The 12418-nt window shown below is 38.8% G+C and overlaps 1 protein-coding gene across 1 annotated transcript in view; it reads left to right on the top strand.

The window, feature by feature from the left end:
* Positions 1-1251: 1251 nt before the first annotated feature.
* MRAP2 (melanocortin 2 receptor accessory protein 2) overlaps positions 1252-12418 on the top strand; it is a 25893-nt gene continuing 14726 nt past the window's right edge. Inside the window, exons 1-2 of the mRNA XM_007951183.2 lie at positions 1252-1384; positions 5783-5882. Of these exons, the coding sequence (XP_007949374.1) occupies positions 1252-1384; positions 5783-5882 (233 nt within the window). The remainder of the gene's footprint in view (positions 1385-5782; positions 5883-12418) is intronic.

Below are 12418 nucleotides of genomic sequence, written 5' to 3'. Positions count from 1 at the left end.
TTCTGATGTGGAATGACTTAAAATGAGAGAAAAATAGCTGCAAACATCCATTAATAACCAGAACATGGAATGTATGAAGTATGAATCTCAGAAAACTGAAAGTTGTCAAAAATGAAATGGAACATATAAAGATGCATTGGTTAGCTAAAATGGATTGGTATTATACATTTTGAATTGGACAAACATATGCTCTGGGAATGACAGACTGAAGAGGAATATCATTGCATTCATCATCAAAAAGAACATTTCAGGATCTATCCTGAATTAAAATGCTGTCAGTGATAGAATAATATCTTTATACCTAAAAGGAAATTTATGCACCAACCATTGAAGCCAAAGATGAAGAAATTGAAGATTTTTGCCAACTTCTACAGTCTGAAATTAATCAAACTTGCAATCAAACTGCATTGATAATTACTAGAGATTGTAACGCAAAAGTGGGAAACAAAGAAGGATCAGTATCTGGAAAATATGGCCTTGGTGACAGAAACTTTGCCAGAGAACATGTGATAGAATTTTGCAAAACAAATACTTATTTGTTGCAGATACATTTTTTCAACCACATTAATGGTGACTTTACATGTGGACCTCACTGGATGGAATACACAGCAATCAAGATACTTGAAAAATCCTGAAAACACAACAAATTTCAGAATAAGTGTTGGACAAGATGTAGGTTTATGGTGAGGGTCTTCAATATGCAACCTTTATTTGCAACTCTTGTTGTCCATTTTCATCAGACTTAGGTTGCATAGTAAGTGCTCAATGGTATATACTGAGTTTGTTTATTTCTGATACTGATTTTATTGTTCTTTGTAGGCTCTTTACATATTCACACAAGTATTAGTTGTAAGGTTGAAGTTTTAAGTTCAAAGATTTTGATGTACTCCTTCCTTCCCTTCTTTACTTTAGTCTCTGTGAGCCAGAATCTACTCAATGGCAACAGGTTTGGTTTTAGTTTGTATGCCAAGTATTGGCTTAAGTCCTGGGAGACAGCAACAACAAAAGGCATGGTGTCCGGACTTTAATACATTCCAGTCTAATGGACAGAAAAAAAAGGAATCATGGTCACGTGGTATGAGGTAAGACCATGGTGTGGACAGCTGTTGAGGGTCTCTCATTGACCTCGCAGATATGACCTTCCTGGGGCCTTTGCCTGCTGACTTCCTGAATGTGGTCAGGAGCAATTAGATTACTGTGAGTTATGGATGAATTAATGGGTTCTGCCCTTTTTTTCCCTATTTGTGCAAGATGGAGATGTCTGTCCAGAGATTAATTTCTAACATAACCGCCCCACAATCTGCATCTAATTCGGATTACACCTGGGAATACGAGTATTATGAGATTGGACCAGTTTCCTTTGAAGGACTGAAAGCCAATAAATGTAAGTCTTATACACATCCTCACTGTAAGCATAATATGTATTTGTTTTCATCTCTGAAATCTTCAGTGATTCATTCTCCTGAATGCCCTATCTTCTTGCTGAACTCTGCTTTCTACCTGTAAAGCCCCACATCACACCCCCGTCCCACACAGGATGGTAGCTCTGAGATGGTATTACATGGGACCCTTGCTGATTCTCAATGATGGAGAACTTTTTGAAAGATTCCCTTAGTGAAGGAATGTAAATCAGTCAATCTTTAAATTTTTGTGAAAATTTATATAGCAGAATGTACACCCATTCATCAATATTTACATATATAATACAATAACATTGGTTACATTCTTCATCTTGTGTCTCCATTCTCTACCCATGTTGTTTCACCACTACTGACTTAGACTCACTAAACATTAAGCTTGTTATCTATGCTTCAGAGTTACTATTGAAAACTCGGTTTCACATAGACAATTCTTTCAAAGAGTGCAATTCTCATGGTAAACATTTTTTACTAGTTTAGCTTGAGGTTTTTATTATTGTTATTATGATTATTTTTATTTTTATAACTATCCCAATTCCTTCAGCTGTGTGAATGTTTTGAAAGTTTATAAACAACAACAACAACAACAAAAATGGGTACAGAAATAGAATCTTGAACTCTTATTTAAGAACCTGCTTTTGTAACACATAATCAGTGGCATCCTTCCAACCCCATTAGTTCCCTGTCACTGTGGAGAACAGTGTGTTCATAATGACATATAAAAGTAGCCTACCATCATTCCTAACTGTGTTGTTGGCATAGATGTGTTCACATTATTGGCATAATTATTGATCCCACACAGAGCAAGGAAATAGAATTCTATGAAAGGTTACTACCCAACTCCAGTCATGACTGCATGGTGACTGGCCAGCATGAAACATCCTTTTCTCAGTAAGTGCATTTGACAGGCCCTGTCTTGGTTACCCCATAAACATCCCTGAGATGTTCTGTTGTTTCAGAATATGTATCTATGACATTGTGAAAGTTTTAGATGCTTAACAGGTCCATATTAATGGGACGCATTAGCAAATATCAGAGAGATTAGAATTGGCAATGCAAATGCAGCAAAGGAAATGCTTCCACTTCTTTAGCATTTTCCTGGCTGCTGGTGCATCTATCTTGGCGCTCATGATCCCCTGAACCTGCTGTTGCTCCTCTGCATGGGAGTACTTTCCATTTTTTTGTTCCTAAGCATAAATCATTAGCTAAATCATATTTACTTTTATCACTAAAATATAGTAAAATAGTAATAGTTAAACATTTTCATTCATTCCTTTATTGACATCTGCTCAGTACTTCTTTGTGAAAAAAAGAAAAAAAACATATGGAATGTGCTAGGATGTACTGTTATTGATTATTAGGTGGAAAACTGTTGCTGTCAGAGTATGAAATTACTCTCTTTAATTTACTTAAATTTGTTTTTCTTTCTGGGAGAACATTTAGATAAGGATATTTACTTGTTATGAATTATAGTGGAAATCAATGTGACTAGGAAAATTGTCATTTATTCCCCTGCTATGCAGGCATTCATGGCTTTGTGGCACAAACTTTATTTTTGTATCAATTTGCCCCTGTCTCTTTTCCTTAATTTCAGGAGTACAGAAGACAGAGCTGCTGATAGTGATTGGCAAATTCCCAGAAACAATTGAGAAAAATATTTTATAAATACATTTTAGAAATGGTTTTAGCTGGAAAAATTTCTGCCAAATAGTTGCAGAAAGTGACAGATTACATATTTATTTTACTTATCATATGACTGATAAGGTATGATTTTATTAGTTTTTAATATTTATATCATGAAAAAAACAAAAATGCCAGAATGAGTACTTACTGTTCCGGTGATATAAGAAATCTGATGAAAGTAGAGACCCTTAGCCTCAAGGACCTGAGACATAGAAAATAACAGCAAAAAACCCCAGACATACAGGAATTGGAAAGACTAAGTTAACTTCTTCAGTGTGTCCACTGGTGCTGTCTTCCATTTAGAAATGCTGTGATTCTGAGCTTCAAGTGTGTCTCCTTGTCTTGCTGAGCAAAATATCAAGCCAATTAGGTACAATTTCAAAACAATAGAAGTGAGACATTTCAAGGGGAAGCCCTGACAGAGGTCAGGCATGAACGTAACAGTTAAGTCCATTTCCTTTGCTTGTAATGAATAATACTTGGCAACAATAGCTGCACTTTAACATCAGGCTAAGTTCCTCTGCCTGTTGACATTAAGATTTTTACCTTCAAAGGGTCTTTCATCTGAGAAATAACCTCTGATGGTCATTGTGAATTCTCCTTTTGCCCTCATTTTGAATCATGTATTAAATCTTTGTATCATAAATGGACAGATATATGACATATAGTTGGCACTAACAGAGTAGAAATGCATTGTTTCATTAACATATATTTATTGAACATATGTTATATGCAGCATCATTTTAAGCACTGGAGATACAACACTGACCAAAAAACACAAAAATATCTCCTCTTATAAAGCTTGTATTCTAGTGGCAGAGACAGACAACAAGTTAAATAAACTGTGTTAGATGGTGATATATATATGAAAATAGATTGGAGTGTAGAGGTGAAAGTATAGATTCAGTGACCCTGGAAGGACTTACTGATAAGCAGTTTTGAGCAAAGACCTAAAGGAAGCGAGGGAGTAAGCTGTAAGATATCTGGAGGAAGAATATTCCAGAAAAGGATCCATGGCAAGAGTAAACTGGAACATTCAAGGAATAGTGATGAGGCCATCATGGCACCAGGTATGAGACTGAGAGGCAGAGCAGTAGGAGATGAGTCTAAGAGGTGGTGGGGGCCTGATCATGAGAGGCCTTAGAGGTCATCCTATGGATGTTAGCTTCTGCTCTGAAAAGTCATTTAGGGTTTTGAGCAGAGGAGTGGCCTCTGGCATAGGTTTAAAAAGGACCACACTATAGCTGGGATGTGAGTAGACTGAAGGGCATGAAATTGGAAGACCTGTTGGGAGCCTGTTGCAATAGTCCAGGCAAGTTATGATAGTGACTTGGGCCAGGGTGGGGGCAGTGGAGTGATGAGAAGTGCATACATTGTAGATGTATTTTGAAGGTAGATCTGGTAGAATTTGTCAATGGATTGGCTATGAGGTGTAAGAGGAAGAGAAGAGTTAAGGAAGCTTTGTAACTGGAGAAACTGGGAAGACAGAACTGCCATTAACTAAGATGGGGAAGAATATGGAAGGAGATTTTAGAGCTCTGGTAGCGTAGTGCCAAAGGCACTTGACTGCTAACCAGAAGGCTGGCGGTTCAAACGCACCAGCCACTCCTCGGAAGGAAGATGGGGCAATCTACTTCCGTAGTGATACTGCCTCAGAAACCCAAGGAGGGATCGCTATGAGTTGGATCTGACTCCATGGCACATAACAACAACAACATAATGTAATGAGCTCAGTTTTGGATGTGGAGTTAAGTTTGAGGTGTCTATCAGGCATCCAGGAGGATGTGGGAGGAGATGTATGGGATGATGGTGTATATTTGACAGTCATCAGCTTATAAACAGTATTCAGTGTCAGGAGGGTAAATGAGTGAGTGTGGACAGAAAATTGAAGAGGTCTAAGAACAGAGCTCTGGGCATATTAGCATGTTGAAAAGTTTTTCATGAAAGAGCAATATTATCAGAGTTGTGCTAAAGTAAATGTATACAGAGATGTATCACAAGGAAAGATGGAAGGCAGGGAGAGCCTTCAGGAAGCCATTTATATGTTCTCTGCAAGAAGTAATGAAGACCAGAATCATTCCAACCATGAACATAAGTGAAAATATAAAATTGACTTGGTTTAAATCAGAATTCATTTTAAATTTCATATTGTAGTCTCTGCTATAAATCAAAATTTCTAACTCAAGATGATTCAGTGGAGTCTTGAGGATCTCTGGTCCTGGGTTCCTCACTGTGATATGGAAAACCAGAATAAATAAGGCCAAAGTCTTTTTTGTGTTACTGTGGTTACTATTATTGTGAGAGATACCAGCATCTCCTTAGTCATCTGAGATTGAAATCTGAGAGGTGACTAGAACTCTTCCCTCTCCCTCATTCTCTGTTTTATCGGTTCCCATTTGGCTGATGGGTCAAGATTGGCTCATCAGATTGTTGACCTCCTTCACTTACATATGTACCAAAACAAATAGTAACAACCAAACCTGTTGCCGTGGAGTCAGTTCCAATCCACAACTCCGTATGTTATAGAGTAGAACTGCTCCATAGGGTTTTCTTTACTATAACCTTTATATAAACACATTTCCAGGCCTTTCTTCCAAGCTTCTCTAAATAGCTCAGATTCCTTGAATGTCCAAATTTTAAGCTACTGTGAAACACTAATCCCAACAATAACTGTCTTGCAGATTCCATTGTGATTGGATTTTGGGTTGGTCTTGCAGTCTTCGTGATTTTTATGTTTTTTGTGCTGACCTTGCTGACCAAGACAGGAGCCCCACACCAAGAGTAAGTTTGGCCTCTTCCTAAATGTCTGTTAAGTCTTAGAAGGAAGTAAAGAAACAAAAAAGTACCCAGGCCGAGGTTGCTTCCAGTGGGTGGAGAGGTGGGTTGGCTATGCGTATGTTGTCGAGACCAGACACCTGTGGAACAGAATCCTGCCTTCCTCCTGGCACTTAGCTTCTTTTCTCTGGGATCTGTTTTCAAGTGGAGCTTTGAAACTGGGTTTCTTAGTCCTTTCCTGACATCTTGATGCTAATTCATGCCAGATTTTATATTGAAATCTTTATTAATTAGGCTGTTTTCTCCTTATTCTGAAAAAGATTTAGATGATTCACCAGATTAAAAATAGTGAAAGAAGACAATAGCAATAATTGGATGAAAACCATTTTTAAAGAACATTTCAAGGGGCAGAGAAATAGTTGTTACTGGGCACTCAACTAAATTAATTGTCAATAATAAACACTGAATTTAACATTTAATTTTTTTTGAAGCTACAATAAAAAGGCAAACACTATGGATTATATATTCTCATAATATGTTGTATTTCTTTAATGACTAGTTGCCATCCAGTGAGTTCTAACTTTTGGTAACCTCATGTGTATCAAAGTAAAACTATGCAGAGGATTTCCAATGGCTGATTTTTTGACAGTAGATCAGGTGGGCTTTCTTCTGAGGTATCACGGGATAGACTCTAACTGCTAACCTTTTGGTTAGCAACTGAGCACTAATCATTTGCACCACTCAGGGATTCCATTTCTTTAATAAGCATAATGATTACATGAGTGCTTAAAGAAATGTTGACTAATGTCATGTTCCCATCATTACATGGGTACTTAAAAAATGTTAAAAAATGTTGAATAGTATTATAAACTGGTTATGGTTTGGAAAAAACTCTGAAATGTTTTAAAGGATATTTCTTTATTCCAAATCTATTATAAAGGTAAAGGCAAAAAAAAAGAAAAAAGTACTGTTGAGTACCTTATTAGTTTGTCCCAGCAGACAACAAATGTTGTTGTTGTTAGTTGCCGTTGAGTTGATTCCAACTCATGGCACAGAGAACACAATCAAATTGGGTAATTAGAAGAGCTTTTGATAAAAAGATTATTCAGAAGTTGTGGACAAAGAGGAGAGAAACCTGATGGGATCTGCAGGGCCCCAAGGATAGCAGCACTGAAAAGCAAGTACCATCTGAGACCTGAAGTGGAGAGAGGAGGGGCCCATGGCTGGAATCTAAGAGTCTTGGTAAAGGCCTGGCTGAGAGGAGCTTTGACCTTGGGTCAAAGGCACAGCTAGCCCAAGGTTCAGGGAGGGACCATCAAAATAAATTCTAAGACCTCACTTTCTTTCTTCCTTCCTTTCCATCTTCTGTATCATTCACCGTTGGGTGAACAAAACCAGCAGCTAGAGGCAGCTTTCCAAAGCAGGGTAGGGAAGGATGGAGAGTACATAGAAGAACTTTAGCACAAATTCCTAATGTTTTATATTGAGTCCTCACAGCCTGAAAACAGTACGTGAGTAAGCTGAAGTTTCATCTTATACTCTTTTGTTATTGTGTCTCATCCCACAGCCTCTGGCATATATTGTTCAGTCTTTGGGTTGTACTTGCACTATAACAAGTGACTGGGTACAGGGAACAATTCTGCCCATCATTTAGCTATTTCCAGCCATCAATATCTAGAAAAAATGTTTAAAAGCAAACATTTTAAAGGAAAATACCATTTTATTGAAGTATATGAAGACATAGGGTTGAGAATATCTTTAACAGCCACTAAAAAGACATGCACTTTGCTTTTTCTCTCTTCGTGTCTTCATAAACATCTGCACATGTCTTTGGTTTTATATATTGGTTCAGGGTATTTAAAACTATGGTGTGGATTGTAACAGTAAAAAGAAAAGCTGAGGACAGACTCATATTACAGCACATTTTATAGAATGGTCAGGAAATAACAATACCTTATTATCTTCCTTTTCCTCTGAGGACAAGAGGGACTTCTGCACAGTTATTGAGATGGTTTTGTTTGATGTAGGAAGCAGGTAATTTTATGGATGAGAACACCTTAGCACAAACAGAATATGATTTTCTTAAGGTATCATGGTGATACTTGCATTTCCAGACTTAAAACTGGCAGTTCAGTCAGACTGCTAGATAGTCTCTTTTTTTTTAAATGAAAGGTTCTAAATTACTTCAGTCAGAGAACAGTGGTCATCATAACCCTACATGCATCTCACAAGGTCAAAAGAAAGCCTAACTTTTTTTTTTTTTTGCATTTCAATAAAATGATGGATCAGCTCTCATGGCCACACTTTGAAAGCTTCTGTATACTTTCTGGGGTGCTCTGGTGGTGTAGTGCCTAAGGCATTTGACTGCTAACCAGAAGACTGGCGGTTCAAACCCACCAGCTACTCCTCGGAAGGAAGGTTGGGCAATCTACTTCCATAGTGATACCCAAGGAGGGGTCGCTATGAGTCAGGTCCGACTCAACAGCACATAACAACAACACAACAATAATGTATGAGTTGGATCAGACTCAACATCAGTGAATTTTTTTTTTTTTTTTTGTATACTTTCTGAGATAATGTAAGATACAGCATTTAGTTGCAGTATATCATAATAATAAAAACTAAAAATATCAGACATGTGGAAAAACCTTTAAATGGATCAGTCAAAACAGCTTTTAGATCTTAGTAACCTTGAAATTTATTTGGCAGGAATTTTCTTCTAAAAGATACACTTTTTGTCCCATACAGCCAATTTTAATTTAAAATGACTCACTGAATTTCTATGAGATAATTGAGATTGAGGGAAAGAATGATAAATCATTGAGAATAATAATAAGAGTTAACTTATCAAGTGTTTATCATATGTCAGAGACTACTAATATCTTATATGTATTATCTCACAAGAGGATAAAGTAAGCCTTGTAATTGTCCCTATTTTATAGGTTGCGGGGCTGGAGGCAGGGAGGTTGAGGCAGCTATTTGAGGTTTCACACATAAAAACCTGTAGAGCCAGGCTTTTTTATTTTCTTTCTATTGAGCAGGAGATCTTAGCAAGCAGTTACTTTGTTTTGCTTTGCCATTTACTGGACCAAGCATGAACCCTAGAGTCAGACATTTCCAGGTTTACTTATTGAGACTCTTGGCCAAATTCTTAATCTCATTTGTAAAAATAAAGTAATAAAAGTAATAAAGTAATAAATAAAAATAAAGTAATATCTGCCTCCTAAAGTACTGGGAGCTCTGGTAGCATAGTGGCTAAAGCACTTGACTGCTAACCAGAAGACTGGTGGTTCAAACCCACCAGCCACTCCTGGAAGGAAAGTTGGGCAATCCTACTTCCATAGTGATACTGCCTGGGAAACCCAAGGAGGGGTTGCTATGAGTCTGGTCTTACTCCACAGCACATAACAACAACAACAACAAAGTACTGCCAGAAGAACTAACAAAACCATTCTGGAAGAAGTGCAGCCAGAATGCTCCTTGGAAACAAGAATGGCCAGACTTTGTCTCACCTACTTTGGTCGTGTTGTCAGAAGGGACCATTGCCTGGAGAAGGATACCATGCTTGGTAAAGTGCAGCGTTAGTGAAGAAGGGGAAGGCCCTCACTGAGATGCACTGACACAGTGGCTGCAACAGTGGGCTCAGGTGTAGCAAGGATTGTGAGGCTGGCACAGGACCGGGCAGTGTTTTTGTTCTGTTGTACAGAGGGTTGCTGTGAGTCAGAGCCAACTTGATGGCACCTAACAACAACAGCATCTGCCTCCTAGGACTGTAGTAAAGATTATAGGAGATAATGCCTGTAGAGTTGTTAGCATAAAGTAGGCCCACAGTGTCATTCAATAAAGATTGGTCATCTCTTCTTCTGGGGAGACACAAGGGTCTGGGTAAAGATTAGGAGGGTGAGGAAGAAACCCATCACTTCATGGGATAGCCAGGCCCTAAGCATTCACACTGTGTCTATATTTGCTCAAATGTTGCCTCATTCTACTCTAGCTTCAGCTTAGGTGTATCTCAAGTTGAATCGATAAGGTGAATTTAGACAGGTGGCAAAGAAGAGAATCCTGGTGATAGTTGAGAAGAACTGACATGTCTGAATTCTGACTGCTCTACATTTCAAGCTCTCTAGATGGTTTGTCACAAAGAATGGCTACTCCCTCAATGAGGGTATCAGCATTGGGTGGCAGGGATTGGGATCCATTCCAACTGCACAGCTCCAGTGATACCACAATAAAATGGACATTTAATTTTTTTCTGAAGTTTTCAATTTGGGATTATATTAGGAAAAGAACTTCCATTCTGGACTCACTGCTCTATGGCTTCTGTTAAGGGAAGGATCTGTGGCTGTAATGTGGTGATAATTAATTCTCAAAATCTTACTATAACACAAAAACCAGTCAAAACTAGTTGCTGTTGAGTCGACTCAGACTCATGATGCTTCCGAGTATATCAGAGCAGACCTGCGCTCCACAGGGATTTCAGTGGCCATGATCTCTCTGAAGTAGTTACCAAGCCTTTCTTCTGAGGTGTCTCTGGGTGAATTTTAATTGCCAATCCTTCTGTTAGTAGCTGAGTGCATCACTGTTTACTCCACTTACAAAGATTTATTGCTCAGATTACATGTCAGCCAAGGGTTGGCCAGGGGGTGACAGAAGCTTCTCCATTGTGTAGTTGCACTACCTGTAATACTCAGCTTCCTGGATTTCTGTGACAGGGGAATTGAACCCATGGAGATATCACGAGATCCTCTATTTGTTCACTCAGAAATGGTACACATTATTAGTCAGAACTAGCCATGCCTATCTAACTGCCTGAGGGCTTGTGTGCCCAGAAGAAGAGAATCAGATACTGGTGAGCACTAACTAGAAGGCTGGTGGTTCAAATCCACCAGCCACTCCTCAGAAGGAAGGCTGGGCAATCTACTTCCGAAGAGATACTGCCTTGGAAACCCAAGGAGGGGTCGCTATGAGTCAGGTCCGACTCAACAGCACATAACAACAACACAACAATAATGTATCAAGATCTCTGGTGACATGGTGGGTAAGGCATTTGGCTGCTAACCAGAAGGTCAGTGGTTCAAACCCATTAGCTGCTCTGCAGAAGGAAGATGAGGCAATCTACTTCTATAAGAATTTACAGCCTTGGAAACCCAATGGGGATCACTGTGAGTTGGAATTGACTCAACGGCAGTGGGTTTTTTAGTAATGTATACTACAAGAGAGGTGATGTTGTTGTTGTTATGTGCCATCGAGTCAGCCCTGACTCATAGCGACCCCTCCTTGGGTTTCCGAGGCAGTATCACTACGGAAGTAGGATTGCCCAACCTTCCTTCCGAGGAGTGGCTGGTGGGTTTGAACCGCCAGCCTTCTGGTTAGCAGTCAAGTGCCTTAGCCACTATGCTACCAGAGCTCCCACAAGAGAGGTAGGAAATAAAATAAATCTATTATAAAGTTGTTATCACCTTTCTTAAAAGCTTTTAGGCCCAAGAAGTGGCTTTGATAGAGATTATTTTTTCCATGGAATATATACTATTGTTGTTAAAAAAAAAAAAAAAAACCAACCTCTTATTGGGTCTTTTATGGACAATGAAAATAAAAATAAATAAATCCATCTCCCTGCTTTCTTGAAGAGTCATTTACTCTGTATGTTGTCTTTTTAAAACATTATAGCCCAAACCTGCCAAATACAGAGGTTGGGATCACATTTTTATGTTGAATATTTTAGAGTTCTTGAAAGAAATCAGATTCCTAAAATACCCTCCCTTTGTAGCCTTTGCCAAGTGCACCTTGTCCAGGTGAAGATTTTCTTCATTTAGAGGTTGAGTGCAGAGATGCTTATGATTTGGTAAAAATGGAAATTACATTTTACTCTGAAATGCAATTTATCTGAATATGGCACTCTCTAAAGGACAAATGCAGTACAACTGAAAGCTAGTAACAGGAAAATGCCAGTGCTCAAGGTCTTTGATGATTACCCTAACCACAGGAACTAGCTGGCAAAGTGCAGATGTTGAGACTGGTCCTTGAGAAAGCCCTGTCCTTCTGAGATATCCCTCACTATTAACAGGTAGAAATTCTGACTGTTTTATTCAGTTTGTAAACATTTTTTTCAGGAGGTACTTTTAATTACCTATCAGCTAAGAGGTATTTACTGAGTACATAGCTACTGCTTTTTGAGCAGTTAGTATCTCTGTTAGGTAGTGCCTAAGGCCTCTGACTGCTAACCAGAAGGCTGGTGGTTCAAACCCACCAGCCACTCCTCGGAAGGAAGGTTGGACAATCTATTTCTATAGTGATACCGCCTCGGAAACCCAAGGAGGGGTCACTATGAATCGGATTTAACTCCATGGCAGTGAGTTTTTTTTTTTTAAGTGGAAGAAGATGAGCTCCGGGGGCATAGTGGTTAAAGCTTTCAGCTATTTACCAAAAGGTCAGCAGTTGTAACCCACCAGCCACTTTGTGGGACAAAGATGAAGCAGCCTGGTTTTGTAAAGATTCACAGCCTTGGGAACTCTATGAGGCAGTTCTACTTTGTCCTTATGGGT

This window comes from Orycteropus afer, unplaced genomic scaffold (assembly GCF_000298275.1).
Source record: "Orycteropus afer afer isolate SDZICR_OR568_19922 unplaced genomic scaffold, OryAfe1.0 scaffold00011, whole genome shotgun sequence".
Taxonomy (NCBI): domain Eukaryota; kingdom Metazoa; phylum Chordata; class Mammalia; order Tubulidentata; family Orycteropodidae; genus Orycteropus; species Orycteropus afer.
Note: the sequence above shows the minus strand (reverse complement) of the source record. Positions and strands in the feature narration are given on the sequence as shown.